Here is a 27,054-nt window from a genome sequence, read left to right on the forward strand (position 1 = left end):
GAAATTAAAATTTAAACTGAGCCAGGTGTACTGCTGAATGAGAGAGAGAGTTAAATGTGCCGCCAGGTTTATGAAATTAGACAGAAGGACGATAGGAAAGGGGAACTGAATAAATAATCAAACTGAAGTGAGGTGAGAATTAGTCCGACTCGTTATGAATTTAGATTTTGCTTCATTAGTGGCTGGTTCCAGATTAGACAGTAGAGGTGCTGGGTAATGGTTGACCGATAAGGGTCTTTCAGTTGCTGAAGCTCAGTGCCTGAAATGGACTTGCTGGTACTTCAGCTGGCACTTCTTTGGTGAGCATGGTCTGTACCCACCACTCAGGTCACCAGACCTCTGTATTTTTTCTGAGGGGTATACAATTAAAGTCGTGAAATAACTGCCTAAAATAACTTTACTGTGATGCTCTGATGCATGCCCTTAAATGGCCCTAACAAGTTCAGTTTTTGGACCTTGGTATTTCCTATAGCTTAAAGCTAAGAAAACACCACCGAAGTTGTTAAAAATTAAGTCAAAACAGCAAAATAATCAGGGTTGGGGTTATGCTGTGTTTAGGGTTTGGGTTGGAAGTTAGGAATTAGGGTACTTCCACCTTTTTTGTTTCAATTCAGGCACTACCAATGCTGATATTCTGAGCAGGGCGGCTGATGGCGGATTTCACAACAAAGAAGTGTAATGCCATTATTTCATGCACATTACAATCTAATATACATGGTAAACTCCAGTATCATGTTCTTTTAGATGGAATTTTTATTAATTGATGAAATAGAAACATAGATTGGGTTATGCTGTGACCAGAATATGACTCATATTTAGGGCAGAGCGGGGTACAGTATGTCAGAAGAGACGTCATTCAACTACATTATTCTACACGTTATAACATAATATATATCTAATGCTAGCCAGTAAGAGCTTTAGGTTCGATTTTCTGAAATATGTTAACATTTAGAAAAGACGATGGTTACTGAGGAAACGCAGGTTAACAAACTAACTGACAGCCACAATGACAAGACCTTTGGTAAGTGCAGGCATTGGTTGATGCCAATTATCTTAAAATGCCATAATCGGCCCACTAGTGCTGATGCAAAGAGATAAAAGCACAGAGAAAAACACTTTCTATCCATATTCAGGCTCGTTAAGAGAAGTCGGTTTCATCAAACATATGTTTAGCTTTGAAGGTTTAGAGTTTTATGTTTTATAAAAGCTTCGATTGATTAAACACCACCCATGTTTTAAAATCACGCAGACTTTTGCAAATCTGTTTGAAGACAAAATTATTTTATTGCAGATCAGAAAGTTGTGTTCACTGCAGTGAGAGAGCTGCCTCATAACTCTCTGCCTCTCTCTCTGATGACCTTTTTTTCTATCAAACTATAATTCAGAGGTCTCGAGTTAAGCGGCCTTTTGATCTAAATTGTGTTATTAATCAGCACCCAGAGGAACCACTAATGACCTTTATAATGAGAGGGCTGGAGTCAACATGCTTCTTCTTCCCTCCTCCTCACCTCTTGTCATGCACTCTTCCTCCTCAGTCGTTGCTCTTTTGTCCTTCCTAGCCCTCATTTCCGCTCTTTTCTTTTTCTTCTCTTCTCCTCCAGCTTTCTCTGACCATTTTCCTACCTTCCTTTTTTCTTTTATCATTTCCTCTCACTGGCTCCCCTCTCCCAATTTATTTTGAAATATGGCTGAGAGGCGGCGTTTTTCTCCTTTTTTCCATTTATTAGACATCGCTTCTTCAGGTGGAGGTGTACAGGGGGAGCCTTCATGACCTGACAATTTTTTCACTGTTGCTCTGCTGATACCTTCATGCCATTAATGCTCGCTTCTGCATCTCACCTGCAGAATTAGTTTGTAATTGCCCTCCAGAATGACACATAGAAGCATTTTCTGATTTGACACCACTATCAGCAGGGCAACATCATTTTTCACTGCCTTTCAACACTGTTACAAATCAATGCTGCAAAAATAAAAACATTTCCTGATCTGACACCACTCTGGGTAAGGCTTGGTTAGGTGTAGGCACTACAACAGTGTGGTTGGTTAAGGGGTCTGTGTGGTCTGCAGACTCTGTTGTTCTATAACAATGCTGCCTCTCTGTCTGTGTTTGGGTCCCAGCCCTTAAACTTTCCATAGCAGCCATGACAGGCATGTTGGTAGCTTATGTTAGACACACTGTCAAATCCATTCTTTAAGGGCCATCCACAACAAGAACAATAACTATAAGAATACCAACAACTTTTTAATAAACATACTAACATTCCAACAAGTGGATGCCGGAGTCCACACCACAAATATAACGACAGCAACGGTGGCGAACTATATAGTACATTATGGCTGTAAATCACACATCATATACAAAAACATGAATTTACCTGAGACAAACGGACTTTAGTGCTGATAGGGTCACTTAATGATGTCCTCTTTTTTTGAGGATTTTGTTTATGAGTAAGGTGATTCGGGACTGCTATTTGTCCACCAACTACCCTCAGTGTGTTCTCACCTCTGCCCATCACCTGACCTCGCTCACACCTGCTGTTTGTCCCCTCATTATGCCCCAGAACAAATAACAGCTAGTTATTAACAGCCTTTTTCTGACTGCCTTCAAATTCTAAGCCTGCCTTGTAACCTAGTTAAGACTGTTCTGCCTGCCTCTGTTTGTCTTTAATTTGTTTCAGTGGGTAAAATCATTATCCCGGCTGTCTTTGTGCTTTAATAAACTCATCCCTATACAGAGGACTGGGCCTGTGTGTCATTGTCATGCCATTTGGCCAAACAGGAGTACAAGTAGGATTATTGGTGACATTTTAATAAAAACATTTTTGATTTAACTGGCCTCGAGGCAGCTAAAGTGTGTCTGTGAGTCAACAGTTCATAAAGCTGGCTTTTTATTTCGCCTGCTTATAATGAAAAGGTTGCACTGTTGTCATTCTTAGCTCCAAACATGTGGAAAATGTTTCAATGACATATTTTAAACACATTTTAGAAGTCATAGCAACAAGAGAATAAACGAATCCCCAAGCAACAATGTCAGATATATCTCACAATGTTTATTAATAATTTAGTTTTAGCTACATCATAGTTCCTCATTTGTACAATAACAAAAACATTCTGCCAAACAAATAAATGTAATTTTTACAAAGTGGTGACAACAAAATATCTACGAATACGATGAAGGTCTGGTGCTTTCCCTCTTAAGACCCATGCAGTGGGACAAAAACAACAACATACAAAATACATCAATACAAATATTAATCAAGTTCAACTTAATTTATCCCTGAAGGGCAATTGGTTTTGCAGCATAAAATGCAACATAAAAACAAAAAACATGAAATCACATTAGAACAGTAATGTATTATCAATGACATAGTCAACATTTAGAGTACAGATAAGTTTACACTTTTATGCAGAGAAATGTAGGTTCAGGTTAAGGTTACTAAAAAAGTTTAGTTACCTGAAATAAAGATAATGAATTTATAGTAAAAACTCACTGAGGCACTGGTGTATATATGTCTATTGAGACAGGAAGCCAACTGCCTTCATAAGGTATTGTCATACACACAGTATATTCTTGCCTTGAGACCCAGGGTTATTAAGTCACAACTCAAAGAATTCAAACAAAGCAAATGTTTTTTTCAAACAGGCTGGTAAACACATATATACAATGTCATCATGACCTCTACATATATCTCCATCTGTGCATTCAGGAAGGATGCTGTTAGATCTGAATGAATCTGACTTTTACACACATCCACACATAAACACATCCTGCAAACACTGCCATTAAACACACAAGGAGCAACACACATATACAATATCATCTCTTTTCAACATAAACATGAGTATGAATGTCATAGATGTAACATTTAAAATTAATGAAAAATACAAAACTATAATAACTCTGGTTCAGGTAAACAAAAATCTTCATGAGCAGTGATGTCCCTCCGTGATTAAACAGAAACAGGAGGGAGCGCCACCAAAAGAAACTCAAACATTTACGGAGCAAATAATGACAAAATGTCAATGTGCCACCCATAATGATTGACTGACAGGTCAAGAAAAGCAACAATGCAATACAACAATCAGCTCTCTGCAAAACACATTAAGAATTTTACGAATTAAACTCAAACCCTAACCAACTGTGCCTCAAATGACTTCTGTCTGTTCTGTTCTGTTTACAGAACTCAGCAGTGTCTCTATCACCAAAAGGACAAAGTCCAGCATAGAGAGGCTGAGTGAATGTGGTCTGGACTTTGTGGAGGAGAGTCATGGTTTCTGATGATGAGATGCTGTAGAAGGACAGAATACCTGCACTGTGATCCAGATACACTCCAACCCTGGAGGACTGAGGACCTGAGACGGAAGACCAGCTACTGTCGTACAAAATCATAGAATTGTTTTGGCAGTAATATAATGCCCACGATTTGTCATTGTATCCAAATCTACATTCATTCAATCCCCCTGCTCTGCTGATATTCTTGTATGCGACTGCTACACAAATTCCTCTCCCTCTCCACTCCACCTCCCAGTAACAACGTCCAGTCAGACTCTCTCTACTCAGGACCTGAAAAAAATCAGTGAATCTGTCTGGGTGACTAGAATAGGACTGTTGCTGTATTGTTACTGTTGCTTTACTGTTCCCTTCAGATAAGACCAGGAATCTGTTTGCTGTGTTCAGATCCAGTGTGAATTCGCATGAGTATTTTAAGAATTCGGTTCTGGTTTTTGGCTCTGGTTGTAACAGTGAAACATCCACTTCAGTCAGGGGCGTGGCACATAATTCTAGACCCTGTTCAAAGTCTGTATTAATGTCCTGACTCGCGCTTCTACGGCTATTCTTTCTGATATGTTTGCGCTTCTTCTTCTTCAAACACAGGCCCTGAAGTCCCCCCAATTCTATGCCCTTTACTTCAGTCACTGTCAGAGACGTGTTTGTCCATTCCTCACTCAGAAGGTCCTGGAGTTTATCTCTGACTTCTGACACAGCCGCTGTCACTTCGTCAAAGTACCTCAGAGGACTGATATTGATGCTGGATGTAGATTCACTGAGTGCTGACAGTGAGGGGTAGTTGTGCAGAAACTGGTTGTGGTCCTCTGTGTGTGAGAGCTTCTTCATCTCAGCATCTTTCCTCTTCAGCTCAGTGATCTCCTGCTCCAGCTTCTCCTGAAGCTCTTTGACTTGACTCACTTTAGTTACCTGCTGGGATCTGACCTGCTGCTTCACATCAGAGCTTCTTTTCTGGATGAGACTGATCAGCTCAGTGAAGATCTTCTCACTGTCCTCCACTGCTTTATCAGCAGAGTGATTGATAGCCTCCACCTGCTGTTGAAGCTCCTTCACATCTTTCTCTCTGTCCTGGATTCTCTGCTGGATGTTTTGTCGACTCACCTCGAGCTCTCTCTGCCTCTCAGTCCTTTCTGCTGCAGCTGAGACTGTGTCGTGGCCTTTATGATCATCCACAGAGCAGAGATAACAGATACACTGCTGATCAGTACGGCAGAACATCTTCATCACCTCATCATGACGAGAGCAGATGTTCTCCTGGAGCTTCTTGGAGGGGTCCACCAGCTTGTGTTTTTCATAGGCAGGTGATTCAAAGTGAGGCTGGAGGTGTTTCTCACAGAATGAGATCAGACAGAACAGACAGGACTTGAAGGCTTTTAGTTTTCTCCCAGTGCAGACATCACAGGACACATCTTCAGGTCCAGCATAGCAGTGATCAGCAGGAGCAGCTTGGAGTCCAGTCTTCTTCAGTTCCTCCACTAAATCTGCTAACATGGTGCTTTTCACTAGGACAGGCCTCGGTGTGAAAGTCTGCCTACACTGAGGGCAGCTGTGGATTTTCTTTTCATCCTTTTCATCCCAGTAGCTTCTAATACAGTTCATGCAGTAGCTGTGTCCACAGGGAATAGTCACTGGATCCTTCAGTAGATCCAGACAGATTGAACAAGAGAAGGTTTCTCTGTCCAGCTGAACTCCTTGCTGCGCCATTTCACCTCTCAGTCACAACAACTGTCTGAGTTTCACTTCCTTATAAATGAATCTAATTTGAGCTCTGATCTAAACAACATGTGCTTCTGCAGCGAATGGGGTCTGTCCGCTCTTTCAATTCACCCCATATTGGTTACACCCATCCTTCAAGTTTGAGATCTAAAGGGGAGGGAACAAGGAAATACATGTCCAGAGTGAGGCTCGCTGTTAGCAGAAAGAAGAGGGATGAGTTATCAAGCTTTGATTCAGTCCAGGAAGAGGAGCTGTTTCAGAGAGATACTGTGTTGATTTTTCTTTTTTTTTAATAAACTTTATTGAGATTTTACATGAGAATATTACAAAACAGTTTAACAATAAAGTGCATCAAGTGTCAAAGTGCATAACATTTATAAAGTGCTCATGAACCAGAAAGTACAAAGGACTTGGAGGTCTTATCCAGACTTCAGTTAAAACCTATTAAAATTACAGTTTTACTCTCGATCACAATCTGCTGTATAACTATTAGCTCTTTCACTTCACCCATCTTCAAACTGTAGATCTGAAGGAGAGGGAACTGAGACTGAGAGCAGAAAGAAGGGAGGGTGGAAGAGAGGGAGGGGTATGAAGTACTGATTCATTCCAGGAAGAAGGGGAGCTTGAGAGAGAGAGACTGTGTTTAACACTTTGAGCTCATTTCTCATTTAAAAACACTGCAACTTCAGTATTTAGGAGGTAAACACTTCTTAGAATCAATGGGCTCGGAGATGGCTTCCCAGTTTGCAACATAACTGAGTTGTCCTGTTTAAGAAAGATTTTTGTTGATTACAATGATTCAAATGCTAAATCTTTTCATGCTACATGAAAGACAAATTTTGAGGCAAGGTTTAATACGTGTACTGATGTCCATGTACAACCACTGAGAGTTTTCAGTTTTCTACAGTATCCTGCAAATCTTCTGCCATATGAGCCCCAGTGTGAGATCCGTGCACCTTCATTTTTGAAAAATGTCTGCATTCCCCAGTCTTGGTCAGAGACGTGGACCATGATGGGTAGTGCGACTCGCTTTGAGGCACATCCTCCACTTGTGCTCTCTTCATAAAATGCTTGTTTAGGCTTCTCCGTAAAATATTTCCAACAAGACATTTCATATCATGCATCCAGGGTTTGGATCAATTCTTGGAAACCAGTTTGTACAACACTGTCTAAGATCCTTGTAAATAAATGCAGAGATGGCTCTGGAGATGCGAAGTAGAGCTTTCCACTGAATACGATATCCAGTTTAGGGTAGTGTCCTGATTGTTTTAACATTTCTGAAACAAAGTGAAGACATGCAGGGGCTTCACCACTTTGTTATCCCCCATCTCCGCCATGCTGTGTGGGTTTACTTCTTGTTAATGAAACTAGTTGATTGCTGTTCTCATTTTGATTGGCGCCCTCTCCAGAAGACATGGAGTAATGACGTTCTTGTAAGGTTATGTCAAGTGGGCAAAATGCACAAAAAATATCAGGCTACAGTGTTTGTAAGTTAAATTTAAAAAAACATTGAAACAGTGTATTATTATGCATCATGGGAATAAAGGAGGTGATAGAAGTGTTGTTTTAAGCTGTTATTTGAACATGACCAGCACTGGCTACATGGGATACAGAGCAATCTTGTTGCTACTTCAATAACCTGATTTTCTTTTCATTGCAGTTTCTAATCAGATTAATCAACTAAGCAAATATGTGGGACTTCAACTGCTGTAAAACAAGCAAAAAACACGGTGTGGAAGTCTTTAACATCACAAAAGGGAAATGAAACTGACTTGAGGCAAAAACCTTTTGTTGGGCATACTTACTTTTGAATGCTCGTATAGTGAGTACCGATAATGAATGCGCATTTTATGTACAGTAATTGGGATTGTACATTACCATTGGTAGATTGCTGTGTGCTGTTAATCTGACACCGTTGATGCTGGCCGAAAGCACCTTGCAGCCTCAGTGGAAAACATGGTTAAAAGAAAAATGAAAACGTGGGAGGAAAACTCTGCCTGGAGGGTTAAGATTTAAATAGAGGCACATACACACATAGAAGCACAGACACAGTATGTGGTTGCTTTTTATTTTTTGGCTTTAGAGTTCAGACCAAAGGAAGGAAGGAAGGAAGGAAGGAAGGAAGAAAGAGATGGAAACAACATGCAACATTCAACACACAAACTCTAATCTGCACCATAAAAGAGTGATAACACAAAAGAAGAAGAATAGAAGAAGAGGTCCTGTTTCTCCTCTGGCCATGCTCCTGTCCTCACATGGTTTCTATGGAAACTGAGCGGGCCAGTGGCTGAGGTTCAGACCATAGCGACCCACCCAAAATTTCTGAACAGGAAGCATTAGATAAGATGGAACTTGTTGTGAGGGAAGCTGAAATTAGATTTTAGGTATTATGGTTGTAATGGTCTCGCCTCGCCCTGGAACATTATATTATCTCCCTGCCAGGTGCCGGGTTAGTATCACCAAACATCCAGCAGACAGTCAGAGAAAAGAGCAGATACGAGCCTGCTGTTACAGACCCATATCACACAGGACAGTGCTGTTGTATTAAAAGTCAGATTTCCGGTTTTTAAGTTAGTTAGATTTGTACACTGACAGTGAGGAGGATAAGAAAAAACACACAAAAATGCATGAAGTGTATGAATTGTATGAATTTATATGTTGAATTAAGTCACATTAAATGTTTTTAAATCTGCCTTTCTGCACGGCCAGAAGCTGTGAATTTAATGGTCACACAGTATGGATCGGCCACAACGTGGTAGCTGTCAATTTTGCAGATAAGGTGGCTGCCTCCTCCAGTGCTGACAAAAAAGAGAGAAAGGCAGTGTTAGTTTGTGCAATTAATAATCTGCTATGAACAGAAAGTAAGAAGAAAGAAAGAAAAAGTATGTAGCCACAGATCTATCTGTATGGCCTGTTTGGCAGTGAAGTTGGGTTTTATATCACAGCAGAGTTAACCACAACAGGTCAAATAATACTCCAGTAATATTAAGTATTAAAACAAGCTCACTAGTTTATAACAGATCTTTAGAGAGCAGACATGAGGGAAATCCAACCACCAGAAATCAAGCAAATCTTCGGAGAAACAGGTTGTTGATCGCTCAGGCAATTAATCACGGCATCGTGACTAACGTGATTATGCTTGGCGGGTATAATGTTAACATGCAACATCATGGCTAATTAGCACTACACACACAAGTATAGCTGGGGATGATGGGAATGCCTTTAAGTTTTCTGTTGTTAAACCACAGTACTGGACAGATGAAAAGTTTGACCTGGTGATGGAAAAACACTTACAGACAGACAGTACTAAATTTCATGGCAATCCATCCAACAGTTGTCGAGACATCTCACTCAAAACTATAAATGTCAACCTCACGGTGGTGTTAGAAGGTCAGCAAAGTCATTAGGATCCATCCTCTGAGGATCATGAATGTCTGTACAGAATCTCAAGGCAATACATGCAATAGTTGTTGAGTTTTGATTTATTTTGACACACATAAAGGCATAAAATTTAAATAATCTAAAGTCTCAATCCTGTTACGTTTTTTAAGATGACAGGCACATTTATGTAAAGGAATCACTCTGAGATCCTCACCTGATAACATAAAAGCAAAAGCCTCAAATAGAAGAAAAGATACAATCGGAAGAAAGTCATCTGAGCCTGGAATATCGCAAAATAATACTTCAGAGCGTTAATCAAGTCAAAGTAAGAACCTGAAAGGAAAACAAAAACATCTTAGACTGAAGTAGAAACAAAGAAATATCGAAACATGATTCCTGACATTAAATCAGCTCTCTCACACACACACTCAACTGTCCATCAGCAGCTCCACCATCCACAGCTATAATCATTTTAATCCTTCAGCTGGAGACTTTGTCCTGAACGCTTGCTTCCTGTTTGTGTGTTTGTCTGGCAGAGTGTGAGAGCGTCTGTTTGGAGTCGACCTCGTCCTTTAGATGATTCTCTCTCTGATGTTTGGCACTAAGAGCCCCTCTGCTTCTCTTTTTTAAAACACAGTCAACAGTAGCTCTCCAGCAGCAGAAGGCTCATCATTAAAATGTTGTGCACAGAGGTGTAAAAGCAGCCAGGAATCCACGCAGCGTGCAGGCTCAGCTGGGTCTGCTCTCGACACATTTTATAGGGATAAATACAGACTGCAGCGCTTCACTACACACTGAAGGTTTAGTGTTTACATATAAAGTGATAACTACTCTGCTGTAGTCTATTTGCACCATATTTAAGTCCAGCTTTATGGATGGTGAGAACATGTGTCGTTTTTTACTGTTTACAAATGAACATCAGTCTGTTTGAAGTAGTGATGTCCACAGAGAGGAAACTTTAAATAGTTTGCAATAATGATGTCTTAAAGTGTTAAATTACCAAAAAAACAATTTGGTGACTTATGATAAACCAAATGATTAAGTGTTTGGTTTAAAAAAGTAGCCTGCTTATGGAGATAGATGAACGTTTAAATACTCTGCAAACCATTGTTACATAGCTGAAAACAAGGCTGTTTTTCTTGGCTCATGAAAGGCTGACAAAATATACATGTTTTCCAATGAGTCTACATCCATTCTAGCAGCTTGTGAGGTGATAATGGCAATCATTCCAAGTATTGAAGACATTTCATTCCAAGAACAACATTTAATCCAATAGTTTTGAGATATTTCAGTCCGAAACAAAGTGGTTGCCCAACCGACATCTCCATCCATGGCTGAAGAAATATGTTTTAGAGGGATGACCGCATTTGCAGAATTCTACCTAAAATACAAAGCATTGAATTCGTGCAGAGCACCAGGCGGGTGCTCATACGAGATGATGAACACCATCCAATCATATGGACAGAGGAGGCCTTCATAACCGATTTTAAGTTTTACTCCTTCGCACCAAAGTTGCTGCTGCAGCTTCTCCAACCCCCAAACCTCCTCCTGTTATGTTGAATCTTTTGTTTTTGTTGACTTTAAGATCTGATGTTCATGTATGTGTTTAATGGGTATCGGTTCTTATAATAGCATCACAGTCATTCTTTGAGAGCTCCCTCAAACAGATGAGCCTTTCCTTGGTATTAAATAAAAGTCTGGCTGTTTTATGACTGTGGCACTTAAAGTTTTTATTCTCTAAGTTAACTCTTTTTAAAAGTATTTTTTTTAGATAAGAGTAGAGTTTTCTCTTTTATCAGAGCTCACTGCTCATCCTGTCTGACACTGAATCTGGAGTTAAGCCAAGGAGCATCTTTGTCCACCTTGACATGTTCCAGCCAAGTCCGAAAAAGTCCAGCTCCCATTGGACAGAAACACATCCTGCTGAAATGACCTTGCACTTGTTGTACTGGGAGAATTTAAAATAAAGCTGGCCTGATGCTTGCGAGGATTTTTGTTTTTATCAACATTCAGCTGCAGCAGATAAAGGCTCCTCGGAGGGGAATCAGTTGTCTTTGTTTGAAGTTTTTCTTAAAGGGAGCTCCTAGGTTTATTATTTGGTGTCTGACTAACGCAGTTGCTTCATTAGCAGCAGATCAGCCTCCCTAATGACATCATTATCTGGTTAACGAGTAATGAAAGGCACGTGTGTCTGCAGCCGCTAACAGTCGGTTAAAAGCTCTTTTGCTTTTCCGTGGTGCTGGAGTATGATGAAGCACTGGGATACCTGCTTATTGCTTTAAACCTTGCTGACTCACAATACCCTAGGAGTGGATTTAAGAGAGAAACACTTGACAGTTTATGCCCTTTTAATGCAGTTTCATTCAATTAATTATCATAGGTGAAAGGGTCAAAACTATTAAGTATTTCCTCAAAAAAAGAAAAACGTAAACACACATGTATGTGGAATTAGTATTGCCCTTGTATACAGTTAGGGGACTCACAGGAGACAGATTAAAAAAGAGTGATCAAAATTGAACAGAGCACCAGAGGACAAGATATCCTGACCTTTAGTACCCAGAATGGGTGATTCTCCATATATCTCCATATATCCATATATCTATAAAGCTAACAACAGCATCTATGTGCAAGCCCCTCCCTGCCTGGTATATGCCTACATCTTTCAAACTTCTGTTAAAAATCTCTGATCCCAAGCCAAGCCAAGACAGACAGACAGACAGACAGACAGACTTACCTGCCTGCCTGCCCGCTTTTGTTCTTTTTGTTCACGTAATTTGCATGGCCTTGAAACTTTATTATGGATAATTGTCTCACGCAGATCTCTAAGTTTGTTGCCAGACTATCTATGAAACACAATTTACTCACACAGTCGACACACATACATACAATCAACCAAGTAACCCACAACCCCAATTCAATTAAATTCAGCTAAATGAATGTTAGCACCACCACAGCTTTCTATCTGCTAGTCATCTATTACCAAAACTTCTCAACATGCTATTCCTATCTTCAAAGTTTGGTAACAATGGTAATTAAAGTTAGGACCTAATTTAAGGAAAAATGCCATTACAGATAAACAGTTACTAACAGTTCCAAAGTCTTAAATAAACTCTCCTTTAGAATAACCGTTCAGCTGTCCTAACTTTCACGTTTCCACCAGGTAGTGTTAGGGTTAGTGGGTTGAAACTCAACAATTGTCTTGTCTTAACTTACATTCACTTGAGAAAAAGGAAAAAAAACTCAAAAGAAACAAAGTATTTTTATTTCACAGTTTTGAAGTATCTTCTTACAGGAGTAGTTCACTAACATGCTTTCACAGTGTTGCCTTTTACAGAATATCATGCTAGAGTCAACATGAATTAAATCAAATGATTACGAGTTGACCTATTTTATAAATTCACGTATTCACTTATTCAATGAAATCACTTTTTTTAATCTAAATTTACATAAATTATTAAACAAAATACCAACAATCACCAACAAAAAGTCAACAGACAGAAATGAAGCCACTCTCTTTACCAAAAAAGAACATCTTTGGATTTCTCTGCAGATGTTAACTCATCTGTCTTGATGTAAAGTGCCCGTTTTATGTATGTTTCGTTATATTACACTGAGAAAAAACAACGGTTACAAAGTGTCAACTGCTACATAAAAGTTGATAAGCAATGTTGGATTGACTATTGTGGATTCCCTAATTTAAGATAGGAAGGGTTATGGAAAACTACTCTAGAGCCAGAGAAGACGTCATGCAACACAGACTGAGTGGTATATGTGTGGTGGAGCTACTAAACTGACCCTAATGTGTAAAATCTGTGGAGTCTCCTTTTATTTGTAAAGGACAAATAATGTACTTCCTGTAAGACTTCAACTTTAAAGTACCAAATCAGAATAGCAAACACGACCAATTAGGCTATATTGGCCAACCCTCTGTATACAGTATACATCAATTATCCAGCTATCATGCAGGCTGGTTTATCTCAGCTTGTGACTTCAATTTCCTGCCACAGCCTGCTGGAGCTCACACCTTAACAGCAAACACACACTTGAACTCATCCGTTGTGCTGGCTTAATTCAAAATAAATGGGAAATGGAGCAAATATTCTTTTGAGGGAACTATTTTGGTGCGCTCAATAGAGTTTTTGTCAACCCATCAGCTCCTGTAACTTGATTCCTCGCAAGACTGTGAACTTCTGAATCGCCACAGCTGTCAGATGTCTCTTGCATCACAAATCCAGACGACAAATACTGCTGCTGTTCAACACGTTGTCGCTATGCGCGTTCTCACTGAACAGTGCACGGCGTTACTGCAGCTGTTGAGAGAAATATAGACGGTAAAATAGATTTACTTGAGGAGATGAGAGGGTTTATGAGTTGCCATTAATTATCCCCAATTACACTGTTAATGGGCTCTTTTTATTGTCTCCTCTGCACTGCAGCAGTGGCAGCTTTGATCCGATCAGCTTTCATTCAACCTCGAGCTGGTCGGTGGTTAACACTGTTTCAGGTCATGAAGAGCCTTCAGTCAGCCCTTTGGAAGGAGTGAGTACTCTTCATTCACAAAGCAGCTCCATCTAAGGTCTGAATTCCACTCACATTATATATTTTAGCTTTAGCTTTTGAGTGCTGGAAAATGAAAGAATTGCAGCTGCAGGGCACAGGCTCAGTGTCTTTGTTCGGATTAGAATAAAAATGAGTATTAATGTGTTAGAGTTATTGAGGAAGAATTCAAATTGTATGACCCACTTTGTTCATGTCAATGCAGAGACATTAATAACAACAACAAAAGCACCAAACAGTTAGAAGCAAATGAACAGTGAAGTTTAACATCCTTCACAACACACTGAGAACATGATGTTCCTCTAGTGCCTGAGGCAACATTTTGGTTTTCGGCCTCAGCCTCTTATCTCATCTTTTTAATTTTTCATTTTGTTTCTATCCCTTTTAATTTGATTCTTAAATGCCTTGTGCTGTATTTCTAATCAAATGTCTTTTGTGCATTATGTAGAGCACATTAAACTGCCTTTGGGCGTGAACTGTGTGGCTCATTTATCATTTGCTACAGATTTAAATATGTTGTCATTTGTTTTCCATTCCTACTGTGAAAGAACCTTTTTACCCGTTAATACTTTCTACATGAGATTTGTGATTTTGTTGATGACAAGGGAACTAGTTAATCTTCCTTCGGTTTTTACTTTCATGGGTAAATTCATTTCACTGAGCCGCACTTTATTATTTTAACTTCATGTCTTTGTGTGGCTACCCACCTTTCAAGGTCTCTTCCCACCTAATTCCTCTACCGCGGGTCACTGAGAGACTTTCAGGCAGTCCTTAAGAATAATCCAAAATCTTCATTGTGAATGGCTTAAAACCACAAAGTCATCAAACTGCTCTGTCCTCTGCAGTACGCCTCAACAAACCGAAGAAAAACATATTTAGTGAAGAGGATTTTCTTTTAAACCACCGATTAAAGCATGTTGGATTGAATGAATTCCTGAAGAGCTGAAGAGGAGTTTCGGTTTAGTGTAGTGAATTATTATTACTTGATTTGACTTGATTAACATTTTAATAATTCACTGTGTTTGCAGTGGGTGAACTAAGGTTATTAAGCTTAGAGCAAATACATTTGTGTTTGAAAATTATGCTGTTTCATTGCTCATTTGAACTTTTTTGAAAACTGTACTTATTATCTTGCACAAATCCAAATACCAGTCATCAAAAAGAGACACACACACAAGTCCGAGAAGGTGACACATACCTGAGACCGTCCAGATTACTTAAACATTCAAAAATATAATTGTTAGGTGTACATGCTTGATATTTTATTACCATTTTTCTTGTCTCTCCTTTTTCTCTTCTCATTTTTTTAAATGTTTTTGCATGTTTGACACTAACATTGTAGAAATCAATAAGTATTGCACAGCACAGATATATTTTAAAGTTTAAATTGTGTTATCACAAGTGTTGAAGAATAGACATATTGTGCTTATATTTCACCAATTATTTAATAAGGGGATGATAATGTGTCTGTTAAGCTGCTAAATGCTCCATTATGTTCATTAGCTCATTGCTAAATTTGTCTGTCTGCCATTTTGTGCTGAACAGGTAGCGCACACGGTGTTACTGCTGAAAACAGCATGTGAGAGCGGTGAGAAGTTTTGGGCTGTTCATCACTGTGGGTGACCCCTTTTTTCCACTACCGATATATTAAAAAAATATCGTTTAGTGCAGCTTCCTTCCTTCCATTTGGAGTTGGATAGAAATCACTGAACCCTGCTGCATTCACACACTATGTTTGATAGATAACAGAACAGAACTTTTATGAAAGTTTTCTAAACTCTTTCCATCTGTGCGTCCATCATGTGTCTCAGTTTTGAAACTTTAAGTGACCGGAGATCAAACTGTCAGCAAAGTGTTTGACAGAGCCACAGAGAAGCAGAGAAACAGATGCAGAAGTCCTGTGAAGTTCAACGAGTCGAGTATCTCCTCCACAGTCAGTGGTTTTATTTCCACTGGGACCATCTAAACTCACAGTCCATGCAGTCTCAGTACTGTGAGCTACAGCAGATAACAGCATCCGGCGAGCTGCATGTACATATGATGACACTGAGGTGTTAATATCTGTCTCTCTCTGCTGCTTCTGTCTTTTCTTCAAATGCTGTGTCATGTTGCTGGTGCAGAGACAAAGAGGAAAAACTGCTGCTACCAAAAGACATCCTCCTGGCTGCCTGGTTGAGCCAACGCTTCCTGTCTGACGGCCTCCTGATAGAATCCAGTGGAGACCAGACTCTTCCAAAGGTTTATCAGCAGCCAACAGCAGCACAATTACACCACAATCTACAATGGAAACCATTACTGGAAACAGCTTCTGGAAATTTACATAACTCAGACTGCCTGTCTCTCTATCAGCATCTCTGCTTCTCTCTGCAGCATCCCAGCATTATCCTCAGCTCCACAGTTAAACCTGTTAACTTGTATTACACGGAGCAAAAGGATTCCCCCACTTTAGTTTACATTGCTGTGATTTCCAGGAGTGTTGTAAGACAGCGATTAGTGATGGAAACATAATCTTTTCCTTCCAAAGCTGCTCAGCAAACACAAACATCTCCACTCTCTGCCAGCACGCCTATTCCATCTTCACGGCAACAAATTTCAGGCTGGATTTTGTTTTTGTTGCAGCAGGTAACAAAGGATGGGCGAACAGTGTCAGAGAGGGCAGCTATTATGTAAATGACTTCACAGATCAAAGCGTGTGATGTTTTCCACTGGAACTTGTTGACAGCAAATGACTGGAGAAGTGGAACTTGTTGGGAGTAATCAGGCAAGACAGCGAAACTCGAAGCCGACACGGTGGTCGAACTTAACTGAGCATGTAGAATCACAACGTGCCGTTCCTCCTGCTTTTGTTCGACAGTCTCCCAGCGGAGCAGGAAGCTCACTGATCTAACCAAGCATGCTGTGTTAGCAGATGCTGCCACAATCTGAAGGATTTATTCAATGACTTCAGATTGAGGTTTAGCTGCTCCCATTGTGTTAAAGAACTAAATAAGCAAAGCAAAAGAACCATTCAGCCTTGAAGCCCCAAGTTTGGGAGGACGAGTTTCTCCTGGTGTTACTTTATGCAGTGAATACATTTACTGGAGACAGTGTGCAGCAGAAGTGTGGGGACAAATCCCCGAGCTGCTTCTTGATGCTTTATGCTAATCTGCTCTATTATTCGCCCTTGATGGAGACAGCTGCACCCTCAGGCATGTTGGAGAAATGTTAGCATTGATCTGATATTGTGCCTTCCAGCACTGATATGTGCCACAGCTCTGTCCCCCAAAACAACAGAATAACGCAGGGCTGCAGATGCTCTCATTGATAGTTTCTGTGCATAAGAGCATTTTTCCATGACTTAAAAATCTAACTGGAAATGTCTAAAATGTTTTTCTAATATATTCATCCCAGCTACCTACACAGCTGCAGAGTGGGGAGTTGCTGCTGAATGCAGATGATTGGTGACAGGGAAAAGCTTGTAAAGCCTGTATGTGATTCCCAAATAGTTTTCTACCCTTCAGCTTAAGGTTTACATGCTGTTTGATACTCTTCTGATTGGCACTTTATATTTGTGCTCAGTAATCAAAACACAGTGTAGAGAACTTCATATGTGTCCGGACTAGACCCAGATTATTTACAGAGCTGGTACCTCACTGCACGGCCAACTAGCTAATCTAAATACCTCACCATGATATAAGCAAGAGACTTCAGGTTTTTAGCTCTGTTGAATTTTACTGACTGTTTTCACTGGATTCAGTCTCACCAAACCGCTGCAGAGAAACAAGCGATCCAAGTCTAAATCAAACTGGATCCCTACATGAAGTATACAACACTCTTGTAAAGAGTTACATAGTAAAACATTAATTGGTTGCACCATACACAATTCATATAGAATGAAAATTTAATTGATATGATTTATTCATGCTATTTTTGTAGTCTGTACTCAAGTGAGAGAATGAGACAACAAATGATGAGTGGCTGCTCTGCATGCTACATGTTGTCTGTCTGTACGTCAGGAAAGGGAGAACAGATGGTCTGATAGTGGATTTAGGCAGTAAGTGGAAAAGCTTCAATTGAATCTTACGTCACGTTTCTTTATTTGAATAAGCTGCTTAAAAGAAAAAAAGTCTACAGGAAAAACAAAAACAGAAAATAAATGAAAAATAAAAGAAGCAATTCAGTAGTTCGAGTATTCAAGCAACTTTCTGAGATTAACACCTTCAATAAACTTTTGTTTGGTTCAATCTCATGAGATTATTGTGTTTTTAGAGCAAATGTTTGTGAAACATTTGTATAAATCTGCACAGTGTCTCAGCACAGGTCGTACATGATTAATTGTTAGGTGTAAAGCAGCAGTTCCTAACCTGGTGATTAGGAAGGTCCATCATGGATCAAGGATGGTCCATCATGTGTCAGCAAAAAAGTGTCTCGTTTCTCGCAGCATGGAAAACTAAAATACTTTTGTATCTCCTTCCTCTTCCTCCTCCTCCTCCTCCACCTCTCTTTCTCTCTCTGACAGGTTCATAAACCCACTTTTGTGACGTCTGGCAAACAATCAGTTTGTCTCATGACAACCTGTAACCATGACAACAGAAACACACACTAATAAGAGCCTTTTACCTCCTATTCTTCAACTACTGCTTCTCAACTCCAGCCCAGTTTGAATGTATGTACTGACTTTTACCGAGGTGTCATGAAAAATAGCCTCTTTGAATGTTTAGCTCAAATTAAGCGTGATCTATCTTCAAAGAATCCTTTAAAACGTGGATGAAGAGGAATAAATAACAAGGTTTATCTCACTTTGAAAGAAATTAGAGACGATGAAGGTTACAAGGTTAATAAAGATGATTCTCTCACGTTGGACCGCTTTCCTGTAGGCAAATCCTTCTGAAAAAGCAAAAGCTACTAACAAGGGCACATATGACTGTGGGGCTTAATGAAACACACAAATGAAGATTCAGGCAAAGTGGCAGAGGTCACTGGATTTCACGGTGAAGTAAGTTCAGTTAGTAAAGATGGGAGAGTGGAGCTACGCTGAGCATTAAATTACCATTTATTAAACAGCGCATTGAGACCATGAATTTCAAAGACTCGGGGTCACTTTAGTCAGGGTCAATTTAGTCTTTATTAATCCATTCAGAGAATGAATATTCAAATTGCATTCCAGTTAAATGCCTGTAATATCACATTTCTTTGGAAAGCAGCCTGAAGCACTACAGACGCCTTTCTGCAGAGGGATTATGCTATTGTGCCATGTTGTACATTCAGAATATTAGATTTAATGGCATTGTATTGAGTGGATATTGTTAGGATTATTCTTCATATATGGTTATTTGTTCCATTCAGTCATTAGTGCATCGAGTGTCAAGGATCAGTGAATAAAACTTAACAAAAACATGGCTAATTTGTGTTGCTTCTGATTCCGGCTCATTTTAAAATACTTCATTTGATACTGATTATCAGTATCAAATGAAGTATACATCAGTTACATGATAAGTATGTATCAGTTACATCAGTAACTGATACATACTGTCTCTCATAAGTCTCACCTTGTGTGAGTTCTGCTCAGACTTAATAGTGGACAAAAATTAACGAACAATTATTTTCTACTAATACTAACGAGAGCTCACTTCATACTGGGTCTTGCACTGGTACTCTGCACTGCCTCCATATGCATGCTCTCACTCTAAAGTCTGACACTGACAAAAGCTTTCTCCTTCTCCCACCTACTCAGCTTTTATGTTACCAAACTAACTGTCAGCCAGTGGAAGCATATATATAACATTAATTATACAAACAGGTTCAACTCTTTTTTGAACCTTTGCTAATGTCATATAGGAGTAACTATAGTAACCATATTATAAATATTGTTCACTCTACTGTGGTTCTTTAAACTTTATGTGACACTTCAATATATCCAATATGTCCTTTAGAGGAGGGATTTATGAATTTATTGATGCAGACATAAAAGAGAGATTATTTATTGAATTTATTTGACTATTAACGATACAGAATAACTCTGCACAGCAGCAGTTGCAATCATTGAGGATTAAGTAAGGGATAATGAGCTGAATAGCAAATGGATATGGGATGATCGCTTTTACAAAGTATCAGTAAGTTCAGAGGGGCTGTGTATGGTTCAGAGGATTAATGGACACCCTGCAGCCAGTCAGAATCCAGTTTTCACCCAGACTATGGTATAAAACACATTAAAGCCTAAAAGTCTTATTTTCACTTTGATGAAGAAAACAAACATAAAACCACTCAAGACATAACATACATACAATGATGAAGTGGCACAGCCTTACGTGTTCCAGGTACTCTGCATAATCATGCTACTTACTGTGGAACCATCTTTTCAAGGCCACTGTGAAGATGTGCCCTGATGTGATCAAGTTTAGGCTTGAAGGCAGATTATTCTAGCAGCCCTTAAAAAGAAACCACATAAACATGTATTTTTTTAATAATTTATAAGTAAGAAATATCTTAAAGTTGACCCTCTTCTCAACTGTTAGCCAAGGAACCACCGGCATCGAAGGGATTCAGCTGAACGCAAACCCTAGGACGTTGGAGTTCATGGCTGGAAACAAAACTCTTAGGCCACCATAATATATCTTATCTATCTATAATACTAGGTGTAAACATGGATACCTTCAACTACAATGCTAGATCCCACTAAATCCTACACACCAGTCCTTTAAAGCAAATGCACACAATTTTACACTGTATCTTAACACTCAGTCTGTAAATTACAGTCATTAGCCGTATACGCAGCATCTTGAGTTGTCAGGTGGCATGAACGCATGAATTCTTAACCATGGCAATCTGAACCATCATTACCCTCCGTCCTACATGATGTGAATGCTACATAAGAGCATCATAAAGACAGAACAGAGGACACGTGGCAGATCTATGCTGTGTGTGGTCTCCCATGGTGCTTTGCACCAGCAGCATGAAGTAGTTGGAGCCACGCTGTGTGATGTGCAGGCAGATCTAAGTATCAGATTCTCCCTTTTTTTTTTTTTTTTACATTTGATGAGGCTTCTGGGTGAGTGAGCTCCAATGTGGACATGCAAAGTGTTGACATGCAGCTCACTGTGGGGAGCGTAATCATCATGCAGATCTGGTAGCAGGAGTCAGCAGAGAAGCCTGTCGGGCCCGTAAATGTGTGTGAGTGTGTTTTAATGAAAAAGGAGTATGATTGCCATGCAGACCCAGTAGCAAGAGTCAGAGAAGAGGTCTTGTGTGTGCTAGGGAGTTCCTATGTGGATGAGAACACGGACATGGCCTAGGAAGTGTGTGTACGTGTGTGTTTAGTGACCCACCATTAAGATTATGTGGGTTCTTTTTTCATTCTCGTCTCTCCGCAGACTTTCAGATGGTTAATGAAATCTAAACAAATGTGTAGATATTACATTACAGGGAAGCAGACAGATAGATGACCAACTTCATTAGAAAAAAAACTATTAGCATTCATAAGGAGATGAAGTTGATAATGACTTTGTGTGAGTCAGTGAAGCTTGAGACTGAACCTTCATGGTTGGAGGGATGAGACGTAATGACACAAGCAGAATATCTGCCAGAAATGAGCCTCTTTAGCAGTAAACGAATCATTGTGGGAATCAGTCATTTCCCACAAATATAAAAACCTAATCAAGCGTGTTTAAGGGTTATTTTTCGTTTTTTAATTCAGCTTAAAGTCACCACAAACATCAAGTGAAAAGGTAATTAAACTTGTTTCTAATGCCGAACTGTGATAACTCCCCTACTGCAGTGTTTCCTTTATTAACTAAACTGAACATTGGTATGGCAATGTGTTATTCTCATTGTGCATTCTTATATTATGCTCTGAATATGTTGTTAAGCATATTCAAGCTACATCTGAGGGTTTGGGGGGGAACTTATATATGCATATATATTTATTTATTTATTGTCTGCAGGTTGGACTCAGACCAGACAGTGACTTACATTTTTCAGTATCATCATTCATCATTACAGGAAAGAGGCTGTGTTTGTTACATCATTCAGCCCTTTAAGACTTTTTTTAATATCCAGGACATGCTTTCTAACAGTGTTTATGTTTTATCATGACTCTGCATGTTCCTGTAGACAAACAATACGTACCCACACAAAATACGCTGCCAACTGTAATACTGAGTGAACACTGGCCTGACTGTTGGGGCGTGAAAGCTAGACACTGGGACTCTCCCAGACTGTGCTCCCAGTAACCGTTTGGGCTGAACAAAACGACTGCGCTAGAGTTGTGAGCGGGCTCTGTTTGCCGTTCCATCAGCGCTTTGCTCCGACCTCTCCATTAACATGCTGGTTCCTACACAGCTACAGAAAACACCATGCATGATGAACTGTACAGATTCTGGGCTTTGATGGAAACATTTAGGGTTCAAAGGTTCAGTGTGTAGGATTTTGTGGAATCTAGTGGTGTAGTTGCTGATTGCATCTCCCTTGTTTCAAGCTTTACTTCCAAGCACAAAGCAGAAACTACAGTGCTCGCAAAATGTGCAAAAATGGTGATCGGCCTATCCTCTTTCCTAGAGCCAGCGTCTGGTTTGTCTGTTCTGTGCTATTGTAGAAACATTTCATACACTAATAAAAACCTTCCTATGAATCTTATATCCCATTACTAACAATACATCCTTCGAAATGGGCAAGGGGCAGCTCTGGCTCAGGAGGTAGAGCGGGTCGATCACTTATCAGAAGGCTGGTGGTTTGTTCCTCCCACTGCACGTCGAAGTGTCCTTCAGCAAGATAATGAACCTCAAATTACTCCTGTCTTGCCCATTTCTTCTAGGAGCGAGGGACTTGGGTCTAAAATTTGGTTGGACAGAGTCAGAATCAGATTTTATATAAATGATTGTTCCAAAATGACATCCACTATTTGAAAAACAAATGGCTGATCTTATTTCGATCTTTTTTCGTTCTTGCTGAAATGGTAATCAGTTGTTTACTCAAATATAAAAAGCAATTTCAGAACTTCCAGAAAGATGAGTGTGATTACAGAAGGACAAACAGACAACTCATGAATGCAGCTAAACTTATTTTCTCATAAATCCCTGTGCCTTATTCCGCTCTTTCATTCGTCAGCATCTCCTCGACCCTAAATCCCTATCTGCCGACTACTCGTACACACTTCAAGTAATACAGCACAAATGGGGTGAAGAGAGAAAGGTGGAAAGCTTCTAAAACCAGACTTTACCAATATATTTTTGGCAAGGTCAGAATTACAATTCTACTGTTTTCAGTGCAAAACAAGGAAAGGGAGAAGGAGAGAAGAAAATAAGAACTTTGTTCTGTCTGTATTAATGAAAACATCTGTTGTTTGCAGCTTGTTCATGCTATCACTAAGTGTCCAAAATAATATCTTTAGGTTTAAGGATTATAACATCAAAATCCTCTGTATGGCATAATTTTATGCTGAAATTGTTTCTAAGGCAATTTTTATATAATTATTCATATATTAATTATATAAGGAACAATAAGCGTGTAATAAACGTGGATCACGGGTATTTTTGGTTGCTTGCTGCTATTCAGAGGGACTTTCAATGGAGGACAACAGTTTCATTATTTTTCTCACATTTTAGAAGTCTGGACACTGACTGTAGGGTGGAAACCATGACATTTGGTTTATGGCACAGCCATTGTATCCACTAAGTCAATCTGTCACCCTTTCACTGCCTTGTGTTTTGTTTCAAGCACCTGTCCTGGATTTTAGCAGTACGTACACTATCCTCTATTGTAGAATAACAATAGCCCGCGGGCCAGATTCCAGTTTCTATTGTCCTGATGCAGTGGACAGCAGCTCAGCCTGTGTTTATCACTTCCAATGCAGCCAGCGACTGAGCAGATATTAGTTTGGCCTTATCAGCAGGAGCCACAAAGGGCCAAGGGTGAAGTGGAGCGGATGCTGAGGGGGGAACAGCTCCTCTGGGAGGCAGCTAATGATCGTCCCCTCTGCCGGAGCCTGACACTGGGCCTGGGGCGCCACCACGACAGCCTCTCAGCCAACAGCAGCAGCGACAACTACCATGTAATTTCAATGTTAACAGACAAATCTTCTCATCATATGAAGCCTGAGTTCACAGAGACTGTGACATCCAAACTGTGTGTGATTAAAATTCATGGTGGAAGCAATCTGGTGCTTGGAAATTGAGGGTGGTGGCTGCAAGGTCAGTGGATCAGATTGGCTGGGGAGGATCAGAGTCGCAGACATGAACGATTACTGACTGCTTTAATAATACTGCTCTATACTCTATAACTACTGAAATGATTAAAATGTCTTTAATTCAACATTGATCAGGTTATATCATTATACACGATGCACAACCAGACTCTCAGTGATGTTGGTCCGGAAGGAAACACAATCATCATTGTCCAAGCAAAAAGAAAAATGTAGTCTCCCTGTTGCTGGAGTTTTCTTTACAAATTCTGAGCAAAATGACGGTTACTACCCAAATGTCAAATAGAAGTCTTCAGGGGTCCCAAGTTTTGGACTGGATCTAAAACCATCCCCTTGTAAAACCTCCCCAAGCTCCATGTGCTTAAGTTAAATTTAAAGGTACCCTGGAGAGATTTTGACCACTAGAAATGCTATGGAGCTGCATTTTTATGACAATGCCCCTGTTTTGCTTTTTCTCGTGAGGAATGCAGGTCATGTGATACAGATCCTATGGTTTTCACAAAATTCCACTGATCGACAGGTGGGGACAATGTGCCCAAAGACATAGCAATCCACCAGCAAAGGTTAAGGAAGAAGAAGACCACTAACAAAAAAAACACCAGAACTTTGCAAAGAGATCACATCTGTAATTCAAAACTTTCAACTGAATTTCCTTTTTGGAGTGAGTCAAAAACTGACTGATCTGTGAAGACGTTTTGTAAACAGGTTATAAAATAAAACCTATAACTGAGGTATCACATTTTTTTGACACTGCAGTCTAATTCATAAAAGCATTACCTGAAGTAGAGTGTGCTCTTTTTGTGAAGAATTTAATGTATCACTTCAGTTTAGTCTTCAGAATAAAGACTCAAGAGGCTCTATTGGTTTAGAGTTGTGGAATGACAAATACTTTGATAGATGCAAACAAAGTATATTTGAAGTATCTCTGACCTTCTGTTCTTTATCTCACATAAAGAACATTAGTGCCTGCACCTCTGAATGCCTGCATTATTTTGTATATGTTTTCCACCCCAGCATCTCATAGCTGCTTTCTTACAAAATTGTGGGCTTTGATGTACAGGATTCCTTCATCTACATACCAAGACATCGCTTTTACTGAATTCAGAGTTTATTTAAGGTTAGGTTCACCCAGTTCACTCAATGCAGATAGTTTTTTGTTTTATGTGCCCAGATTTTAAGATTTCTGCCTCCTCATCACACTGCCCACACGACCATTTTTTACTACTTTCTACAAAAGAAATAGTCCCCATAAAAACAGTGTGTTCTGTGGATTATGCAGAGTAATGGGAACACTGCTTGAGCACCACAGCCTTGTACTGTAGTAATCACAGAGGCAGATATCTCAAAACCTGTACAAATAAAATTTAATTTGGGTGAACCACCTCTTTAAAGTGGATTATTCATTTCCGAAATGGGATGTCCTTGAGGCTTTTCTTCTCAGCCTGCTTCCTCCAACAAAAAGACTTGTATTTCATTATTCTGTCACTTCACAGTAGAACGCTGAGAGACTGTATGAAAATGCTTTGATGATAAATTTCACTGCTCCCACTGTTACAGTACCTCTCCACCTGCAGTGACGACAATTACGATTCAGAGCCGACATCACGTCTAATGACAACAATCCTCTCAGTTGGTGTGTATGAGGAAAACATCTTATCAAAATAATATATGTGGTCTGAAGCATATCAGCGTGGGGTTCCTGACATGAAAAAGAGCTTCTGAACCAAACATCTGTAGGAGGCTGCACAGCATGTCGTATGCTTGCTGTGTTCCTGCATGGATCTGTCTGATCTCTACACGATATTTCACACGTGTCTGCTTCCCTGAGTGCTGTGATGGGAGGTGTGACTGCTGCTGTACAGTTGAGGAAGTCAGCAGCTATGGATTTAAGCAGATAACTTCCCCTCAGGGCTATGGCCTTAAATCATAAAACCAATCAGAATTTCCTGTTGAGGGAATCCAAAGCCTGTTTGAGGACAAACATCTCTGAAATGGATTTGCGGGCAGCATTAGAGATATGTAATACATGCCTGCTGCATTTCTCTAAAATCAGATATCATTTCTGTGGATCGGATGCTCCAGAGCAGTCAAATGTGATGTTAGAGGCCAGAGAACAGCAGGGGGAAGAGTCAAAATGTTGCAAGAATCCATTATCGAGGTTTAACCCAGACCAGATGTCAGAGATCTCATCAGATTCATTTCTAAGTGAAATTCTGTTGCTTTTGTGAGAATCCACGTAGTAAAATGGACTTTGTTCTTTGCTTCAATGCGATTTTTGGTTCTAATTCTCCTTTTGAAATTGCTGTGTGATGTTTGTCTGCTACATTTTTTATGTTTTATGCATCACAAAAGAGAGTGGTGGGTTAAAACACACAGGAACAATACTCATGTTCAAATATGCAGAAGTCTAACATTTCGCTCACTGAGCTTCAGTGTGTGTGTGTGTGTGTGTGTGTGTGTGTGTGTGTGTGTGTGTGTGTGTGTGAGAGAGTACAGCAGAGATCTCTGTCTGTAAACCTATTAGATGTTGCTATCAGAAGGTTGTCATGTTGGTTCCTTTCCTCTCTGCCTCATTGAGACAGCAAACAAACAGGGAGTGGACAATATAACAGGAAAAGTTCTGGATGTGACAGTTCTTTGTGCATATGATGAGGATGATGGTCATACTCTTTAGTGACTCTCATCAACACTTTCAGTCAGTGTGAAGCTCTATCTTAAATATAGCTCAGTTATACTCCGTTATACTCAACATACAAAGATAGAAATGGTATATCAGACATAATGTAACACACAAAAACTATATTTACTGTGGAAAATGAGCAATAAAGGTACCAAATACAGTATCTTAGTTTCCCCAGAAGCAGTGGCAGAGTCTTTCAGGGGCCAAAATTAAATTGGCATCTTTGCAGGGTTGGAGTTACATCCATCCCCCATGAAG

The 27,054-nt window shown here is 39.7% G+C and overlaps 1 protein-coding gene across 1 annotated transcript; it reads right to left on the minus strand.

Annotated features, from left to right (window-relative positions):
* Nucleotides 1-3,030: 3,030 nt before the first annotated feature.
* On the minus strand, nucleotides 3,031-6,025 carry LOC127369438 (tripartite motif-containing protein 16-like). Its single transcript, XM_051410838.1, has one exon. The coding sequence runs from the start codon at nucleotides 5,990-5,992 to the stop codon at nucleotides 4,112-4,114; it is 1,881 nt and encodes a 626-aa protein (XP_051266798.1). The 5' UTR covers nucleotides 5,993-6,025; the 3' UTR covers nucleotides 3,031-4,111.
* Nucleotides 6,026-27,054: the final 21,029 nt, after the last annotated feature.

This window comes from Dicentrarchus labrax, unplaced genomic scaffold (assembly GCF_905237075.1).
Source record: "Dicentrarchus labrax unplaced genomic scaffold, dlabrax2021, whole genome shotgun sequence".
NCBI classification, from domain to species: Eukaryota; Metazoa; Chordata; class Actinopteri; family Moronidae; genus Dicentrarchus; species Dicentrarchus labrax.